Source organism: Topomyia yanbarensis, chromosome 3, assembly GCF_030247195.1.
Source record: "Topomyia yanbarensis strain Yona2022 chromosome 3, ASM3024719v1, whole genome shotgun sequence".
NCBI classification, from domain to species: domain Eukaryota; kingdom Metazoa; phylum Arthropoda; class Insecta; order Diptera; family Culicidae; genus Topomyia; species Topomyia yanbarensis.
The window spans coordinates 128012421-128034388 of NC_080672.1; the positions used below are offsets into that span (position 1 = coordinate 128012421).

Genomic DNA, 21968 nt, shown 5'->3' on the forward strand with positions numbered 1-21968 from the left:
TAATGAATTCAATGTTTTGAAACGCTGAGAAAAATATATTTTGTTAAGAACCACCTAAACAAGGATTATGCACAGAATATACAATTTTAGGAACTTTGTGGAATTTTAGAAAAAATATTGCGCTTAAGGTGTCGGTCTTGCCCCGCGTTCCCCTAAGCTTAACGTTACGTCTTACTTCTACTAACACTACCCTTCCTCTCGCATCCCTACTCAGGGCCAGCATGCAGGGCCATCGAGAGCCGCGCCGGGCCCCGGGGTTCGAAGTACTGACGGGCCGTACCACATATGACTTCTTATTTCAACATCGATTAGAGGAACTATACAAATGCAACCGTTTCAATTAAACTATTTTTTATGAAAATTATTTATTTGATACGATTCAATGCGTTAGCTTACCAGAGTCGTCAGTATTTTAAATAAGTAATAGATGAAAAAATAAAAATAATAAAGGAATATTTGTTTGTGGCTGGCCATTAGAATGACTTGCGTCCGATTTGCCATTGCAATTGGAAACCTTTTTTGCGACATTGCCATACAGTCCATATCGCCATCGTTCATGCTCCCTTGACGCACGTTAATGCTACCATCGTTAATGCTGCTCAGAATCCGAGCTTAGAAAAATTGACATCCCTTCGTGAGCTTGAAAGAGAAATAAAATTCTATTTATGCCCGCCGCGATGAATCGAAGGTTTGTTTGTTTTCCTCGTCCGTCCGCTCTGAGATCATCAAGCAAAAGTGCACCAGATATAGATTATGCAGTTCAGTTATGCTCGAAAATGTAAAAGAACTTCAGCCTTCAAACTGTCCACATAATAACAAATGAATGCTTTGGTTTGTGAATGAATTTATATTTCTTCTGCACTCAACCATTCGATTCTGCATAAAATTTCAGTCAGTTTGGAAGTGAATGAATGAGGGAAGCATTGAAACTGAATATTGAATTCAGCAAATTAATCAGAAATAGGCAACTGAATGTAAAATTTCGCACCACTGATGCTGCCTTGTTTCTCATTGTTGGTACATGTTGATGATTTTGAGGCACTGGATGCAGCTATTGCAGTTGTCACTATGACCTGAACGAATTTTCTTTATTGGTTTCTGAACATGGTAAAATCGGTTTTGGAATCAGTTGTTACATTTGCGCCAACATTCAGAGAGAAAACATTCCGAATGCGATGAATGGGATCCAACAGCGAAGTCTGCTGTTAGAAAGACTGAGACAGAGAGTTGTGAGAGAAAGAGTTTCAACTTTTGGTGAATACTAATAGGTAGAATAAGTATCTAGTTCAATTCCCACATTTTTCTGCATCAAATGTGTACACTAGAACCTCTATTTACGGACCAAGCCAAGGGTTCGTAAATTGAATTAGTTCGTTTTTTGGGATTTAGATCGTAAAAAATTCGCTTCACATTCTTATCAAAATTCGTTGGTTGAGCAACATTATCGATAACCCTAACAATATGGGTATTTCCGGAACGGGCTTGACAAGTACATGATGAAAATGGATATTTGGCACCTTTTTGAAATCCAGGATGGAGACTTCCGATTGAACAATAATCTCGATAACCCTAACAATTTGGGAATTTTTGAAACGGGCTTAATGAGTAGATGATAGAAATGGTACCTTGGAGCTATTTCAAACAATATCTGTATAAACTATGAGGGTATTTTTAAGCGGGTTTGCCGAGTAGATGAGCGATGCCCTTTTGAAGGCCAATATAGCGTCTTCTGGTTCAGAGAAGTTTTCTATAATCATATCATCCGCATCACAAATCAATATACCTATATCTATTCTATGATTATCTTTTTTCGAAAATGTCAATATTTTAGGTTATAGAGATGTCTTAACTGGAATTCACCATCTTGGTTTTCAAAGTGGCTTCATTCATTGATTTTCGTCATCTACTCGTCAACCCCATTCCGAAAATATCCAACTTTTATTAGTAACATTAGCTAAGAATATGATAAATTGTAAACAACTTCATACTGTACACTTTGACAAACACTTGCGATAAATGAAACCAGAATGGTTCTATTGCACTGTTGAATGAATCTAATTGGGTTACGTTCACGTACTTCAGAAAACCATTGGAACGATTGGAACGTAGTTATTATTATTGAGAGGGAAAAACCCGCGGGAGTGGATTTTCAAAAGCTCCTTCTCCCGTAGGCACAAAACCTCTATCTTTTAGGTATCAACATTTAACAAACAAACCAAATGATACAATGACTAACACTAAACACTGCTTAAAATAAACACTTCTTAAACTCTATCTTACATAGGTAAAGTATTAACATTAACATAAAAAATTGGCTAACACTATCAGGTTTGGGAAAGGGTGCGCGAAAACAATTTTTTTTAAAGAAGTGTGAGACAAATTGAAGTCAAAGACATTGTAACATTGATTGAACACTCTACACATGCTACTGACGGGTTCATTTTTGCCATAATTAGTACGAGACACTGGAAGACGGACAAAAGAGTAGGAACGAAGGTTTCGGAGGCGAATATCAATGTTGAGAAGACGGAGTAAATCAGGGCAGTCAATGCGAGACAATAACAGATCAGAGACAAAAGACGCTTTGGTCACATTGCGGCGCAAAGACAGTGTTTCAAGACCAATGAGGTTGCAACGATCTTCGTATCTGGGCAGATTGTAGGGATCGCTCCAAGGCAGGTGGCGCAGCGCAAAACGCACAAATTTACGCTCAATACTCTCGATGCGTTGAATGCTGTTCTTGTAGAAAGGAGCCCAAACAACGGCGGCGTATTCCAGTGTGGAACGAACGAGCGAGCAGTACAACGTTTTTAAGCACTGTACGTTAGTGAAATGCTTAGTAACCCTAAAAATAACTCCTAGATTACGCGAAGCCTTAGACGAGATAAAAGCAATGTGATCCTTAAATGTAAGCTTTGAATCCACAAGAACCACTGAATCTTTCACTGTAGTTTCTCTTTTTAATTTGTTTTGCAAGATAGTGTAGTCAAATGTTACGATGGAGCGTTTTCGTGCAAACGTAATCACAGAACACTTCGAGGCATTCAAAACCATCCTGTTAGTCATGTTAGTCACCAATTAGCGAAAATGTCTAACTGAGATTGCAAAAACAAAGCATCAGAATAACTTTTAACTATATGGAATAACTTATAATCATCGGCATAAGACACCTTGCGGCACTTAATCAATGAATCCAGATCGTTTATGTATAGAAGGAAAATATAAGGACCGATATGGCTGCCTTGAGGTACGCCGGACGTTACGTCGAAGGATGAGGGTAAATGATTCCCGATTTTAACAGACATTTTACGGCCTGACAAGTAAGATCGAAGCCATTGGTTGATTTTATTAAAGGCGGTCGACAGATCGGTGTATATTGCATCAGCCTGCAATCGATCCTGTAGCGAGCGAGCGATAAATGAGGTGTAGGCTACTAAATTAGTGCAAGTAGATTGCCTGGGAATGAGACCGTGTTGAGTTTCTGAGATGTATCTAGAACAACAATGTGTCAAAAACTCGAGAACGATGAGCTCCAATAATTTCGATAGTGCACATAAAGATGCGATTCCTCGGTAATTGGGAACTTCGCTTTTGGATCCTTTTTTATAAACCGGAAAAACGTAAGATGATTTCCAGATGGTAGGAAACACTCCGGAACTTAACGATATATTGAAAACGACGGACAGAGGTAGGCAAAGCGACGACGAGCATTTTTTAATGATAGATGATGGGATTCCGTCAGGTCCAGGAGTGTTAGAACACTTGAGTTTTGTGCAAGCTTTTTGTACAATATCGGAAGATATCGTGAAATGAGGTCCAATACTAGTCCTACGGGGAATGTTGTCGGCTGCTGCGGAGACTTGTTGATTATTAAGAGTATCATTGGTAAAAACACTGCTGAATTGTTGGCGAAATAACTCACAGATGTCCGGCAATGAAGTCGCTTCTAAATCACCCAGCGACATAGAAGTGGGTAAACCTGACTCACGCCTCTGTTCATTAACGTAATTCCAAAACTTTTTTTGGATTGTTACGAAGGTGGCTCTGAATACGATGAAGGTAGGAATTGAAGAGAGACTTATTAAGTCTCTTGTAACAATGATTTAAGAAGATTCTGATTCTTTAGCATATCGGTTCGGTATTTCGAAAACTTTTTTAGAGCTGACCTTTTGGCCAATTTAAACTTTTTTTAGTGTACGATTCGACCATGGAGGATATTCACAGCCATGATTGAGTTTTTTAGGAGTAAACTGGTCGATAGCATAAATCAGTACGTTCGAAACAATTTCAGCCGCTGCGTTTGCATCAGATTGTGGCAAGATTTCATTCCAATTGATACGAGACAAGAAAAGGTGCATTCCTCGAAAATCTGTCTTGCGATAGGCATATGTCAGTTTCTCAGTGGTATCTTCGAATGTACAAGGTACACATTTTCGGAGAAAACAATGAAGAGCAGGGTGGTGTTGGCATAGTTTAACGAGAGGAGCTGGAGCACGACAAACGGCAAAGTGATCGGAGAGCTCCTGGCTTCCAAAGCAAAGATCCAAAATACAGTTGTTGTCATTAGTGACGTCACATAGTTGAACTAGCCCCGCGGTGCTGTAACCGTCGAGTAGCTGAGTGATACACGTGTTAGTTGATGAGTGTGATGAGTCTGGGTACAGAAATGATGTATTATTGCGAACCCAATTAATGCTGCTAAAGTTGAAGTAGTTGATTGTAATATATTTGCAGTGTCGACAGAAACAATAAACTTCATCAATTAAATTAAAATAAATTTAATTCAGTTAAAAATGCGGGCCCCCAAAACGGACCCGGGCCCCAGGGTAGTTGCCCCCCCTGACCCCCCCTCTCGTCGGGCCTGCCAGCATGGAAAGAAAATTCGCTCTGCGAATGGTATTTGAACCGAAAATGTTTAAATGACTGCGCTGTGCCGAAAGAATGAGTGAATGGAGCACACAACAGAAACATCATGTTGTACAATGCAACTGACAAAAATGCCTCCTGTTGCCTTGACGAGTTCCACAGAGAAACTTAGAAAATGAATTAGAAATCAAGGTTGACATTGCGCATCTAGAAACAAACGGTAATATAGTATGCAAGTTGTTTCGACTTTCTAACATAATGGGGTCCCAGATTTCTTCTGAAAGCTTGCCGGCAATAAGCCATTATGTCAAAGAACCATAATAGCAACATGTGTTTTCATTTTATTTTTATGTGCCAAGTTAATTAAAAACACATGGTGTGAACCAAAACCATGCAAGCGAAAATAACAATAAGCAAAATTCTCTTTTCTTCGTTTGGGTGACTAGAGTGTGAGCATATGTATGTGATAGTGTGATGGTTGACACGAGCGATACAATCTTCCTAGTGATGCAGTAGACACCAGCGCTTATTTCAACTCTTCCGATAAAATGACTTGAAATCTACTGAAACCTTTTCATCCAACTCACTCGAAGCATCGATCATCCGCTTCCGTGTGATATTTACTAAACATCCCATAAACAAACAAAACAGAACCACTTGCATAAACACGATACACAATCGGGGCTAGGCACGACTTTTCCTAGAAACTACCACTCTAATTACCAGGTGTTGGTTGGCAAAAAAGACAATCCGCATTCTCAGAAAACAACAAGCCATAAACAATACCCGGATTTTCGAAGTAATTCCTTGAAACCCAAAAAGCAAATATGCAATTATTTAACATACTTTATTGCTTGTACAATTATTCAATCTTAAATAGCTAAATGTTGTATAATGCAGCTTAACATAAGCGAATATGAGATTGTGTGACTATATCATTCAACTATGGCACTTCACTAGAACGATGCATTCAGTTCAAAGTACTTATCTCGAATTTCCGCGAATCGGAATTTTTGATAGATGGCAACCCCCATTGGCTTCTGCTCTTTGGTTGCGGCTACGCTACTATCGTGACCCTTCAGGATCGATGCCCGAATCTGACCAAAGTTGGAAATAATCTGCTCGTTGGATGGAATCAGCAGCTTCGCTAGAGAAATCGCTTGATCGATTTGATCCAAGGCCATATCGAAACGTCCGGTGGTATGCGAGCGTATGTAGAACCCGTACGCCAAATAGCCTTGGATAATTGGAACATGAGGAGTTAACTTTCCATACAGCTTGGTGATTACATCCAAAAGTTCCATGAAAGTGGAAACGGCAGCCGAAATCGCATCCATTTTCAGCAGGCACTGGCCATAGGTCTGAAGGACATCCGCATAAAGACGTTGTTGATGATTTCCGCAGTGCGCGCGAGCTCGCTGTATAGCCTGACTGATTAGCATGCTGCCAAGGTCAAAACGCTCCTTGGAGAAGCAAAAAAGTGCACCCAACTGAAGTACTTCGATGACGTCTTCGATCGGTGTTGAGTCTGTGATGAGATTCATCGTTTTCAATGCCCATTCATGACACGCGTCGTAACGCTGAGCGCGGTAGTGGTGGTTTGCCACCTGTAGGTACGCCTTGACTAGAATATCCACGTCTGTGACGTTAGTGATCAATGAAAGTAGTGTAAGGCACGTTTGATCGGCCTTTGAGGCCATACAGCCTCCCTCGGCACGCAGCAGCTGCTGAATGCAATCTAGTTCGAGTTTTTTATGGAAACGATTGTTCCCAATCAATGAGATCATATTTGCTGCCACATTCAAGACGCCAACACTAGACCTCGACCAACCGGCTTCGTGCAGATAGGTGCCGAGTTTCAGCGCTCCCAGAATGCGGCTCATGAATGCTGGAGATCCGGCCTCCAGTGGATCTTCACGCACCATATCACAGTAATTTGCAGCTAAATCCGGTAAAACCGGCTTTCCGCTGAGGTTTGCCTCCCGAAGACATTGGTCCACGATTAGCTGATTGGAGTTGTGACCGGTAAAGATTCTCATGAACAGCACCGGATCCGACAACGCCTCGCGGAGAAACGGTCTCAGTGTCGGGTACTTGCACATCTCCTCGAAGATGTTTACAAGCGCCGCCGTTGGCAAGAACTGCAGCTCCGAAATGCGCTTTCCATTCTTGTTGGTACGATTCACCTCGGCCACAAACACTTTCACGCACTCCTGATACAGGGACGGAGCATTCACCGGAACGATTCTGATGCCGCTAAAGCGAGCCTTGTGGACGGTATTGAACATTTCCGAAATCATTGTACAGCCAACACTAAGTCCTTTCACTTTTTTGTATATGTATTGATTATTCTTCTCAAGAACATTAACAGGTAGATAGTGGTATTTTTCTTATTTGTCTGAACAAACAAACGATCCGAACTGTTGTACGATTGCTAGTGAACTGATGGCTATTCGGGTCCAAAGCACATTTTATATGTATCGCAGCCGGCTGACCGGCTACAAGCAAACACGACGATCATGCCTCACCCAAGCCCAGGTAGTCAAGCGGGTTTCAACTATCATCATCGTGCATCAGCAGTAGGCATACATAAAGCACTAAAGCTGAACAACTATTCTAGTTATCAACTTCTCTCTGTTGTCCTTCCTTTCGTAAACACGATCGTCGGTCGATCGCCGCAGCAGCATCTCTCGGTCAGCTGCTGGTTTGTTTTGGAAATTTTCTCCTCCGTTTCAGGCGAGCCTCCGATAGAAGCGTAATCCTATCTCTGGCGATAGGGCCGGGAAGCTGACAATGGAGGAAAGGCGGGTTGGCTTACGAGGTCTGTAGGTTGCTTGCATCAATTATCGATCAGGTATATTTATTCTTAGAACATGTTATTGCGTTGCGCTTTGCACGATAAAATTCCCCCAACGCCAACGTTGGATTCCGATGACAATCATTTATTTCCAACATCCTTACTTGGTTTGCTTGTAAGAGTTAGGCTGGAAAATGGACATCATCTCTATCTGTAGTATCCACTGCCACTTGGAGAAGGGCATTTTTCCTGTGATAATGATACAGAAATAGCTGGAGAATTATTCACGTTCCGGACCTTAAAACTATTGATATTATTTATTTTTTTATTTAAATCGTTTATTTGATAAGGCACGTTGCGTTAGCTTAAAGGTGCCAATTTTGTTTTGTTTTACATTTTAAATTGCTTAATACTACGTTCACACTACGAGTTAAAACGTGTTTTAACGCTATCTTGATGACGTTTTTCTTGTTGCCAATTATTAAAACATGTTTTAACTCTGTAGTGTGAACATAGTATAAAACTATTGATTTTTTTTAAAATGAAACTAATGCAATTTTATAGCTATCTTATATATCTACACAAGGGGATAATATTATTTTCGTAAGATTAGGGGGGTCATTTAGTTTTTGTGGCAATATGGTTTGACATTTTTATCAGTGAGATTATTGGAGCAAATAATGTTTAACTAAGGGGGACAATTTTTTACGACTATCTTACAAAGTAGGAATAACTAGAGGGCATGATTGAATTTTGTAAAGATTCGTAATTATGGTTATTTTTGTGGGTAGTAGAGTTGGGCATTTTCAGCGAGATTATATAATATAATAGTTAAAACTAGAAGAGACAAGAAGAGCTAAATGCTTCGTGATGATATTGGGGGGGTGGGGGTGTTACTTCTGGGTATAAGAGTCAGGGGAGGGAGGGTAGACAAAGATGGCAGGGAGAGAAAATTATTTCAGTTTCAGGCATCGTGAGATCAACGGATGGATTACAAACTCGGGTGGGCTTCATCAGAGGAATCATGTACTGGGACGCCGGGTGGTCCTCCTCAAGATGGCAGAGGTTTTTCCAGACGATGTCGTAGTACGGCTCAGATGTGGATCAGCTACATTTCGAGTTAAGCTATTGATATTATCTGTTCCCCCCGAAGTCAGTTACTAGGAACTAAATAATAAAGCTACTGAGAGCCCCGATTTTAATTTAATTTTGTATTTGATTGTATTGTTTAGTTTGCATTACTTTTCTAATTCAATATATTGGGTGTTCAGTTACAAGTGGTGACGTTCCATTCCTTGGGAGCCTTTTATTTTCAGATTTCTGCTTGGAAGCAAGGTCCAATCGCTTCACGGCATCATCTGACGCCATAAAAAAACTTTACTCTCTGGCAGCACAGATGGCTAGACAAAACCTGAACAGTGTTTTTACTTTTCTATTTTGTGTTTATGTTCAATATGTATGTAAGCCATATTGTATTATAGTGTAGCCCCGATTTTATCAGCTTTTTAACCTGATTTTATCAACCTTATTTAAAAATATGTTCGATGGGCTCTAGTAGACGAACGAGGCTGAATTCGTGTAAATCGTTTCTTGAGCATATTTTTCTTATCTTAAATCTAAGACAAAACGTGATAACCGGCTTTTTTTCGACATTTCCTTTTCGCACATTTTCACTCTGCTGAAATCTTCCGAACAGTGTTGCAATTTTTATTAACGAAAATGGATTCTTGATACAGTCGTGATTCGCTGGTTGGGCCACAGCCTTGTCCAACTAACGAATTTGATTCGCTAGTTGGACCGTTTGACAAATGTCAAAAACTCTCCAAAGGAGATGTTGGAAGTGTAAATGCATCTATTCACATCTCTAAATATTGTCAGATTGATTGTTAATTTGACATGAAATTTTGGCGTTCCGATGCTTTTTAGTTGGACAATGGTAATTTGTTTACAGTCGTGATTCGCTGGTTGGGCCACGACTGTACTCTTCTATGCAATGCCCCGAACGCATTGATTAATTTTCATGAAGATTTTCCCAACGGTGTGAGAAAAAACTGCCTTTTTCATTTTTCAAGATGGCCGCTTATTGAGGCGTTCTCAGTTGTACTTTAAATATACGAACCAAAATGCCAAAATGAAAAAAAAAACAATTTTATTTTAAATTTTACACTGAAAGACCCCTTCAAGGGAAATTTATAGGGTAAGGTACGGCAAACCGGACCAAGTAAATAGTTATGGCTGTAGAATGCTTATTTTACATCGGACCAAGCCGTTATGTATACCAAATTAATTTATTTTATTTTATTTTTTTATTTCTAAAAGAATATTGAAATAGCAAAATATTTAACCCTAAAATGCGCAAAGTTGTTGAAACCATTTCAAAATTATCATCGTAACGTATTAAGGAGGGCGTCTGGTGTAAAATGCTCAAACCGAAAGTTATTTTGTTTCACGATTACGATAGATCTTAACCCTAGAACGTTGCAATGGGGTACAAATACACCTAACGCCTTCTTTGGAGCCGTGTTAAGACAATAATTCGGCATTTACCGATCTAGGACCCTAACCATAATTCAATTTAGAGTTCCTAGTAAGAGTAGGAAAAGGTGGTATAGCGAGTTTGCTTATAGCCTTCCTGTAAGCAGGTGTCAAAGTTGGCGTGGGGTACATTTCTAGAGAAAATTTTCAATAGGACGTAAGTAACAATGAGAGATTCTCTTTGGGGTCTTTCTCTTCTGTTCATTACTCGGGCATTTCAACATTTACTACTCTACTCTTTGCATAATATTGTAGTAAAAACCGTCGGCTTTTGATATGTACTGGAAAATTAGTACAAAGTGTTGTAATGACGTCGTAATAAACGAAAGAGAAAGTAAACAAAGAGAGGCTCTCAATGTTACTTACGTCCTATTGAAAATTTTCTCTAGATTTGTACCTCAGTGTACGATTGCCGTTAATGTTTCGTGCTCTCAGTGGAAATGTGATTCGTGACAATACCAGTTTAAATACTGGTTGTTTTTTTACGTAAGTAACAATTGGTATTATATAATCGTTTATAATCATTCATTCAATTAATTTAATTTAATTTAATTTAGAAAGCTGAACAAAAAATCATTCTCATTTTTGCTGTTTTTTATTGTTTTATTTTTAGTTGTTCAAAACAATGGCTCGCAAGCACAATTTGTGCACAATAACTGCTGTAAGAGTAACGTTGCGTGTTACCAATGTATTACTGGTCAGAAATATTTTTTAAATTTCAATTTCCACCCCATTTCGTGGCATTTTCCAAAACCCGATATTTAACTTTCACTCTTTCAAATAATTGTTTTTAAAAATAAAAATATGGCTACTCGAAGAAACTTATCAGTGTTAGTGTAGTAATAATTTTACTTTTAGTACTAGTGTACAATTGTTATATACTAGTCGTATGTCTATCTATGTATGTGTTCGTCTGAGTATTTGTGACCACTGGGTCAGGGAATGAATGCAGAACTCGCGAATATGATTCAATAGTAGGTGTTCAATTAGTGCATTCGATTCGATTCATTCGGAAAGATCGGATTGAATAATTGAAGATACTATTAGTTTACCTACGCACGTGAATCATCCATTCAGAATACCATGATAAAATTCAAACTGAATGCAGTTGTTAAAGGTACTTCCAGTAGTTTGCTTTTACACTACTCATGTGTACCCAAAAATAATATCGATCAATTTAGAATCTTTTGCTTAATATTTTCCCCCTTTCCTCTTTCTTTGTTATTACTATATCTTAAATTATATTCATACTAATACTCACTACTACAATCATTTGCTTATTAGATCATATACACTCATAATTTCTCTGATTCTAAACGAACAATGGCTTGTGGTCTTCGTGATGACACAAACCTGATCACAAACGTGAACATGCAACTCGTATTCGCTAGCGGAGGTATTTTTAACATAGAATGTGTATGCAAAGTTTGTAACGAATCGGTCAAGTAGTTTTCGAATGGCAGTTAACACCGCAGAGACGTTCAACAAAAAGTTTCGTCACCGAGTCGCTTGTAAATATTTTTGCATGAAAAAATTACACGATGTTATTGAAATGATATAGTATAATATACAAAAGTTTTGATCAATTCGCTTCACACATCTTTCTAAAAAAAATTGCAAAAAAACTGATTTTTTTACGCTGAAACCTTTAACACCCCACCCCCTTAAGTCAACGTTTTAGCACTTATAAACTTATTACCGAGGCCTCAAGCGCGGCCTGCAAACATATGTATTGGCACGATCGTGAATTGGTCATTAGTCAAGTTCCTACTCTTGGCCCTAGTAGCATAGTTCTATAACTTCAGTGGAACCAATCAAAAAATTATGCTTACATCTACTAAACAACGCGTCCAATGGCGCAATAGCCAACAAACTTAGGGCAATGAAGAATCTAACTCTCTTCTAGCATTCAGTACGGTTACATACAAATGCTTAAAACCTTCGCGATCATCAACGCACACCAAAGCCCGCGGTCACGTATACATGAAAACACCCTGATGATTAAGTAAATGTGTTGGCACTAATAATCTTATAAACGCGGTCTCAAGCGGGAACCTATAAACGCACATGTTTGCGTGATAATGCATCGGTCACATCCGGAAATCACTACCGTCAGTCTTAGCAGCATAGGTCCATGCCTTCAGTTGGACCAATAAAAATTACGCGCATATTCATTAGATAACACATTCCATGGCGACATGACCGTGAAATCTAATGAAATGGGAAAGCTTACTCTCTTCTAACATCTGAACCAAATACTAAAAATTAAGTATCAGATTCACGGTTCGCGTGCAGTCATTCAAGAATACAAGCGAATCTGCGAATGGCCATACGGTTATATAATCGAATTTATGCACACAAAGTTGCATACACGCTAGCACACACGCCATACAAAAGCCTACGCGTTAACGTACAAACGCTCGAGCCCTTAACGATGATACACGCGATCGTGAAATCCCCACGCCCTCACATATATGATCCGTACAATGAATGTGATATCCAGAATCACGGCAATTAGTCTTCAGCTGTGTTTTAGTGGGTGACATTTCCCGTCTTGTCTGCAATTGTAGTGAATGACTCTGACGAGGAGCCCTTCCGAGACCTTAGCTCTGCAGTTCAAGTAGGACAACTCTCTAAGAAAAAGTTTTTCTAACCAGAACATGACTCATATTAATACTAAAATTCTTCCAAACCAACTAATTAGCTAAATACAACCATTATTTCGCAAGAATGTTAATTCCGTGGGTATTGATTACTGATACACTACCACTACTGACTCAAATATCACTCCGTCAAAAGTTTAACAAGTTCTCCCAACAAAGTTGAATTGATTAGGAGTTTTCAACCAAGTTGTAGGCAACTATATGCTCATTCTTACTTTCACTTTCAATGATTTTTTCGATGCATGTAGTGCCACCTAGCAGTACAAAGGCTGGAGAAAATTTAGACTTTTTCTATGTAAAGTACCGGGAAATTCCATATCGAGGACACAAATGAACAAATTAGGAGGGAACAATTCTTTTATTCGCTTATTGGAATGAAGCTTCAGATCAATCTCACCGTGCCCCAGGCTCACTGTAGCCACTATTTTGCACACATCAAATACGCTAAGCCACAAAATTTTCGATTCAGTTTCGCCCAATCAATAAAAAATCAGAACTTCTGTACCGACCTTGACATCAATCCCGATTAGTCTTCTCAAACGTACACAAAAGATGTGTATAATTTTTCGATACAGTGTTAGCTAGCAGCCCAATCAACTGTTACTTATTGACCTCGAGAATCCATGAAAATATGACTTTAATCGAATTGGGTTATATGCACAAAACTTGCTCTAAATAAATCGCTGATACTCCCTGTTGTGCTACACGGTCATGAGGCTTGGGCATTGAAGGTATGAGACTATCGAGTGGTCGGTGTGTTTGAGTGGAGAACTCTGCATTCAATACACGGCGCAAAACAGAAGTCGAATAATGGTACAGACACATGAACCAAGCTGTACCGAGAATACAAGCTTTCTGACATCAAAAATCTGATAAAACACAGCGGGCTGGACATGTAACGTGAATGCCGGACAAGAAACCAGCTAAAGTTATGGTCAGAGTCTGGAAGAAGTTGTTGACTTTATGATGAACCCCGCACTTGTTGGATGTGTGCAATCGACGAAGATGCGCGTGCGGCGTGCATTCAAGGAGAAATAAAAATAACGGGTTAAGATACGAGCGACCTGGATTGCATTCGGTCATGATAGACAGCACCCAAATTACTAAGCTATTGTAGCATTGATGATGATAAGCGTACACTGAGCACTTGCATTACATAACCATACGTAATCTGAAATATGTGCATCCTACTTCCTCCAATGAAAAACGAAAGAGAAAGAAATAGGCCGATTTTAGTCGAAAATAATGAAATATTCCACAAATCTGATTAAATTTCATCCCATTATTTTGGGTTATACAATAATTCCCTCTCCCTTGATTTCTCATAGTGACATAAGAACAGCAGATTAAAATTACATACTGTTCTATGCATCGGATGGGTATATTATAGAGAACTATCTCTTCAAATTTGTTGGAGGCCTGGTATCGCATGCTAAACGTAATGTTTACCCAGTTGGTAATTTTAAGAGACGCCTCATCGATTCGAAAGACATGTTTTCAAAAGTATCCTCAATGTCGAGAATAACTGCTCAGCTAGATTACTGGATATTTTCTCAGTAACTTGTATTCAAGACGTTGGGGTATCCATACAACCCTACAGATTGTTTGTTAAGAAGACAGTTGTGTATATAATCCTCAGATTCATATCTTAACAGCTCCAAATAATGTGATCGACCGTTCGAATTGCTGTAGATTATAGGTGTAGACCAAATACAGTATGATACAATCCTTTTTTAAGCAAATGAAATGTTTCTATCTATGTGATCAACAATATGATTTCGCAAGTTGCGAGTTTAGATGTAAGATATGCGTAAATATACATGCACAAAGCATTTCACTTGGATTCGTCATACTGATGTTTTAATAACCGTCAAGAACGGAGTACAGTAGCTTTCCATTGCAATATATGGCTTTATGAACAAACGGGTTTTGACCTAATGTTATGGAAGTTCGTTGTTCCTACGGGATAGATTCAAAGTTGCCAAGATTTCCTATGCTACCCTCACTATTTTCGATCAGGGTACTGCACATTTGATTTCCGAAACGCATCGTACAACTACTAGAAGAATGCAAGAACATTACTTCTTTTTCCGTATTATTTTAAACAGGATATTATTAACTACCCCCTTTCCAAATCAATCTGTAAAAAGAATAAACATGTCAACTGGCTCCGCAACCAACTAACGGATCAGAATATATTACAATCCGTTGTAAACAACTCTATATTACAATCACAGTTGTAAACAACTCTGTACCTGATTGTTTACCAATTTAATTGTTTCTACCCACTACGATAGGGTTAACCATATTTATCGGGTTTTCCCTTGGACCTAGATCAGTTCTTCGGTTGATCCAGGATTAGTAGAACCTACTACCAACACCGGTACGATTCGGTTCGTACAAAGAAAATGAATGACGACATTTCTCTGGTTTATGTCATCAGGAATAGAAACCCGAACCCACAAGTTGGCAAGTACTGCACAATAAGTCATTTCACATGTTATTGTTCTCGTATTTAGGTTCCTCGCGGTACAACCGGTCGTCGGTTTCTGATAGCACAAAGTAAATGTCCATTTCAGATGCCACTTTGTATATGTTACGTACACAGGTATTTGTCAAAGCTTCGCCGCCGAGCTGCTATACGCGGCGTAAGCTTGCGGGCAAGACTCGGATATTATGAAGATTGTTTATTCATAAGCGACCGGTTTTTTATAGCTATTGCTGGCAGTGCATTAGCAGATTAAGCAGACTCTCGGCTGTTTGAGTAGAATAATAAATTAATCTGTCTGCCGTCCAACTTCCTATCATGACTCGCTGGATTATTTTGATAGTGTGGATTTCGTGGGTTTGCGGGGACGTGGTTAGTTTAATATTACAATTATAGTACAATATTTGACGTGAATTATATTTTTACTAATTATTACAGCCAATCTTATTTTGATTATGTATAGAATCGTGTAGTACAGATTTGTTTTGTAAGATGGCTAGATAAATGAATGATTGATAAAAAATCAATAATAAATCCCGAGCGTCAGAAAATGCAAATGTATCATGTGGGTAAATTCGACATCTAAGACTTTCTATATTCCCAAACAACAATTTAACAGCTAATTGGTTTTACATCATCTTCAACAAGCGTATTTGAACATAATAAAGATAAAAGTTTCGCAAAAGTTATATATATACCATCGCTCTTTCATAAAAACGTACATACTCAGTTTTAACAAAGAGAAAACACTTTTATATAAACGTTTTTGTTGATTATTTTCGCAAAATTGATTAATAAAGGTGGAAAATATGAATCAAAACAGACGAACAGATAGAACAAAGTTATAAGTTGGAATTGAAACTAAACTAGACAGACTCATTAGAGCCTGATTGGAAATTTTTACTTTGTACCTGCTGCGCACTCAAAAGGAAAGCAAAGGACTCTTCACATTTCGGGACCCATTCTCACAGTCACGTCACCTAGGGACTAGAAGAAACTTTCCTTCTAGTCACTAAGTGACGTGACTGTGAGAATAGAGCCCTTCATGTCGATAGAAAAAAATTAAATTGCATTCGACGTAAACAACATAGCGACGTATTTTTCTGTCTGATAATAGAATTTATGTAAATAAAATATTGCAAAAGTCAGTTGAACAAGCTGGGGAATTGTGACTGGACAGGATATGAGTCACAGTGCTTGAAATGGGAAGTGTTGCTCGACCATAAAGAGAAAAAAAACTTTCAACTGGCATACTCGGCGATGAGTTATTTTTTACTTATTTACATCACGGTGGGTTTAGTCGAACAACTATACCTATTCGAACAAAAAAATCGACATCTCTAGAACATTGGGATATGAAAGTACAAGTTTTCCCCTCTCGTTTGCGAATAAAATTGAAATAATCCGTCGCGGGATCCTAAACAACTTTTTATTTTAAAGCTTATTGTGACAACTTTACGTTTTACAACTAGACATGTTAAACATTCAAATTTTACTAAAAGTGAGAATCTGACGGACAATTTTATGGTCTACAATTTTGTCAAAAGCTACTAATCGATCCAAAATCATCCAGTGAAGCAATTGAAATTTTATTAAAATTATGAACCTCGAACAGGGGCTAGTGATTACCCGCATAAATAAAAACTTTATCTGGAATCCTCTATATTTTACAAAAATCTAAAGTTCTATGGTAACCACATACGTTAAGGATATTACGATAAATGCGTTTTTTTCTGTAAAATTATATGATATTGTAAAATGAAGATACGAGTTATTGTTACAATATAGCGAATGGTTATAATATAATATTGTATATTTTTTACATTTTAACGACATTCAATTAGCTAGAGATTACTGGGTAGGGAAAGTTATGAAAATTAGAGCCATAGTACTCAAGTGAGAGCAAGGATATGAAGTAATCAGATCGGAAAAACTAGAAGTGGCAGGGTCATTCGAACAGGCTTAATATCGTACGGGCTTAATTTTTGTCTTCTGCTAATGAGGGTAGAGCTTAGGCAGCTTACCTTCGAATCACCCTAGTTCACTAGCATGTGTCCAGGTATAGACAGACAAGTCCATCTTTACAGTGACTTTGTCACTCTATCGAAGCTTCCGATTCTGTCGTAGGTGGCGTAGGAAATTGAGTAAACGAAAGAGAACATTTGGTCCCTTTGTGAACATTTGTGGTTGTCGAATCTAATGCTGATTTCGTTTTTGGATTGGAATCGCTCTAGGTTCGCTCCAATGTTTACAAAATCCATATAATAATTGTAGCTGCGAGCGAATCTGGTCTAAAACCAAAATCAGCATAAAGATTCATTGTTTATGTTATTTCAATTTTAGAAAAAATATGTTAGAAACATCCTTTATTACCGTTTCTGACCACTCTAGTTTATTAATACAATATCATTTCTGATTGCAATACAAAATTGATAGTATAAAATAACCATCAGGTAAGACAGTAAAGAACTTTCGAAGTGAATTTTAATATTGATTTCTGATGTATGTCTTGAAACAATGAGCATCACCCTATATTTTCAAAGCTACCTTGCCTCTCATTTGAGGGGTTACATATCTTTTTATACAGATCCGAGCAATAGATCGAAAGTTACAGCCATTCGTAGCGCGTCTCGTCTACCAAGAGCAGTGGTAACTTGAAATTTTAAACTCGATTATCTCGAAATGTAGTTTTTCCAAAAATGGTTTTTCCGTGATCAGAATCAATTTTTCTTAATTTTTTTTTTTTCAATTGTTTGTAATTAGTTTTACTTGTACCTTAACTATTTCATTTTCATGTATAAATTTTTGTTTCAAAGATAAGCATTTTAATTACAATTTTTAGAACTCAAAACATCAATTTTTTGAGAAAAACATTCCAGTAGGCTGAAAAAAATGTTATTTATTAAACTAATCAGTAATGTAAGAGAAATACTCCTATACTACTGGATTTTTTTTATTTTGGTTGATCTGTTGGACTTCCATCGTGATCACCGCAGGTCTCTTAAAATAATAAAGGTATGGGGAAAACCCATAACTCCGTCATTTATCAACATATTTTTATAAACTAATGGTTGTTTTTAACTGATAAATGCACTATCAAAAAACTATAACTTTGATGTAATAAAATCATTGTTTCATACCTTCAAATAAATTCAAACTTTCTTAAGATCAACTTTGACGAATACTGGTCATCATCACAGTGAATTTTCCAAGCATGATGCTTTACCCAATATCAATTGTTCTGGATTCCTGAAGTGAGACCTACAGGCATTTCAAGTAAGTCAGATAATCATTATGAAACAAATAAGATTCCAGCACGCTTACTCTTTTTAGCTTAACGAATTGGAATTATAGAAATTTACCAGTTTTGGGAGTAATAATTCGATCGCTAAAATTTTTATAAGGAACGCAAAAGGCATAAAATGGCCTCGCAAGATTTACTACATCGCACAGTGGGACGAAATAAAAAAAAGCTGGACATTGATATTTGCGACTAAACTATTAGTTTTAGCACTTCAAAGTCTTTTGGAAGGATTCTTTTTTAGCACTTTAATGTGATGGAGGCAAATTTTAATTTAATGGGGTATATACTCAGATGATAAAAATAACTTTTTCATTTATTTTTGAAATCGTAAAATGTCTATGGAAGGTTTTTTGAGCAACTTTGTCGAAAATGAAAAAAAGTTTATCTCTTAAGAGAAAAAAGTTATAAAGTGAAACAGATGTACATGTCAATACACCCTCTCAAAAAGAGTTTTTTGCTGTATCAATTTTATTTGATTTTTGAAATTTTTGTATTACATATTTTGGAAAGTTGCGTATGCTTTTTTGACTCAAACTTTCATTGGATTTGACGTTTCCGACAGCTACACTGTCGGCAATAAATCAGTGGCACACAGAGCCATCTGTGTTGAACCGACATAATTATATGGTGCAATGGAAAGCTAAATGATGTAAAAATATAAACAGCTGTAAAGGTAGAACTTCATTTTTAGAGTTGTGGCCAGCTCTTCCGGATTTTTGAGCGCTGTGCATCGGGCTGAACCTGTTCCGTCCCCGGTTGAATTCAGGTAAAAACTGCCTAATGTGTACGTGACATTTCTCACATATCGGAGTCGTACAGTATGGCAAACCAGGTACAAAATTGGGTTTGCTACTGGTTTCGGTACTTTGGCAAATTGTATCAGATTATTCCCAACAACAAAGCCCAGGGGATTCATAAGCAAAACGATAAATTGCTAATTGTGTGGAAAGCAGGTGGGATCAAGTGATGAACATGTCCAGATATGAACATTTTGATTATGTGTGGGATATTATTTCTAGGCATGTTCGCAAGTTTAACAAGTCGGATGAATTGAGCATCCAGCCATCTCCATCATGGTGATGATCTCCGACTTCAAAGCCTTTGAACTGAGCTTTAAGCGTTCCTTCCGGCCGTGAAAGCCACTTTTCAGATTGATCGAAGAGGAGAATGTCACGTTACAGCGGATGAATTATCGACAACAACCGGTTTCTTTTGTATCTCGCTGAGAAGTTATAGAAATTTGAAAGCGTTATCGCAATTTCAAAGTTTGGACGAAATAACCAACCAAACAGTCATAATATCAAGTGGTAGAAATTCGTTCCTAATGCACACGGAATAAATTATTAGTGCACGCAGAAAAATTAAGCATATTTAAACCAAAAATATGCGTTATTGAATCCTATCATTTACTGTTTATTACTTCAAACAACAAACTTATTGGTCTGAAAATATTTTTTGTTGCAGCAATAAATTTTTGTTTTCAATAAAAACCTTTTTAATTTCAGAAATTTTGTTATAATTTTCATAAAATATTTATTCAAAAATGGAACAATATTTTTTTTATTGAAACAATAAATAAATTTTATTGAATTCAATAAATAAACTTATTGTTTCCCAACCAATAATTTTATTTATTGAATTTAATCCTTATTTTAATTGAACCTACAAATCTTTTTTCTGTGTGTGTTTATTTCATTCGAATACACGAACTCAACGATAGAATCGAGTAGGATTTAATCAATTTGTTAACAATTATAAACTAGACACCAAGGTTGTCAATATGCCAGATTTATTTGGCACAGCCAGATTTTTTTGCAGCTTCCAGATAAAAAGACAATCCTCTCATTCTGCCAGTTTTATAAATTATATAAGTGTTTGCACACACATTTTGGGAATTTGGGGCATATTTTCCCAAATTTATCAAAAATCAATTGATATATTTCGATACCATTGAGGTCGCTGTTGAGTGACAGATTTTGCCAGACATTTTCAGATGATCTGCCAGATATTCTTTGAAAAATAGTGGCAACCCTGCTAGACACTGAAACAATAATCGAAAAAAATGCTTCAAGTTTACACGACTAATACACTGATCTGAACCGGTAAATCAGAAAACAGGCACGCTTGTCATCATTTATTCAAGTCCTGATGAGGAAAGTCAAAGATCAGTGGAGTTGTTGTACTTGCGCAGTAATTGTTTTGAACTCTAAGAATCGGCGAAAGTTGTTGGAAGCGATTTTGTCACAAATAGACATCAGAACAACGCTTCGTAAATTTGTACACGATGTATGAATAGGACCATGAACAATATCTCTTAAATATGAAAATTATTAAACTGATCAGAGCATCCGGATTTACAAAGTCCTGAATCAGTTCACGAGCACATAGAGATAAACGTAACAAATATGATATGTATCACCAATACAATAAGATTGAAAATTATTCTCAACATGTGAAATAGTTCACAATAAGAAAATCGGATCATGATCTTTATTGCTAGAACACTTTCAATAACAAAAACTACAAACCGAGAACAACATTGCTAGATTTATGAATTAAGTTGGAAAAAGGATAAAAACAGAAAGACTATTTTTGAATTATAACCATGTTTTCGATGAATTTGAGAACATGTTTTCTTTTATGGTAGGGTAGTGCTCCTATAGTCAAGGTGTACCAATAGTTGCAGTAGTGGGTTATACGCCTAACTACGGTACCAACCATAACCAAATATTTTTATTGGTTCATCACACTAAGATCATGCGACACAGAAACTATTATTCTTGAAATTTGCGCAAATAACAATAGAAAAAATTGTTTTTCTTTGCTCCCTTGCACCTATAGTTGCATGTCCCATAAGAAACCAACGGTGTTGGCAACAATAGGAACCAAAAAAGCGATTGCACCACGATTGGTACATGTGTTCCTATAGTGGTACAAGCGGTTTTGAATACATAAATTGGTTAATAAGCACTCTTTATATTTTTTTTCTATGAAATAGGGATTGAAAGCATTCGTTTAACGCATTAACATCGTCCATAGATCTATTCATCGATTTTCGAACAAAAGTATACGACTATTGGTACATCAACCCTAGATATATAACTACAATTATTTGGATACCCACATTGATATCGTTTGGTATCATTTCGAGATCATGATGTTACTAGTTTATATGAAAATGTCATAGATGGCCTCATTCATCGATCCATAACCTATATTGCAATTTTGAGGCATAGCCTATCTTGTATAAGAAAGGTATACGAATAGCAACAACCAGGCAGACCGAACCTGTTCCGATCCCGGCTGAGGTCAGGT

General features: G+C 37.4%; 2 protein-coding genes across 6 annotated transcripts in view; one reads left to right on the top strand and one right to left on the bottom strand.

Annotated features, from left to right (window-relative positions):
* The window catches only part of LOC131692092 (Ig-like and fibronectin type-III domain-containing protein 1), a 372057-nt gene that overhangs the window by 248195 nt on the left and 101894 nt on the right, over positions 1 to 21968 (top strand). The gene's annotated exons all lie outside the window — the stretch shown is intronic.
* Positions 5695 to 7323, bottom strand: LOC131692093 (uncharacterized). The gene has a single exon (XM_058978950.1). The coding sequence runs from the start codon at positions 7164 to 7166 to the stop codon at positions 5823 to 5825; it is 1344 nt and encodes a 447-aa protein (XP_058834933.1). The 5' UTR covers positions 7167 to 7323; the 3' UTR covers positions 5695 to 5822.

Excerpts from the sequence above, each read along its gene's own strand:
- LOC131692093 (XM_058978950.1), bottom strand. The coding sequence starts at position 7,166 with ATGATTTCGGAAATGTTCAATACCGTCCACAAGGCTCGCTTTAGCGGC.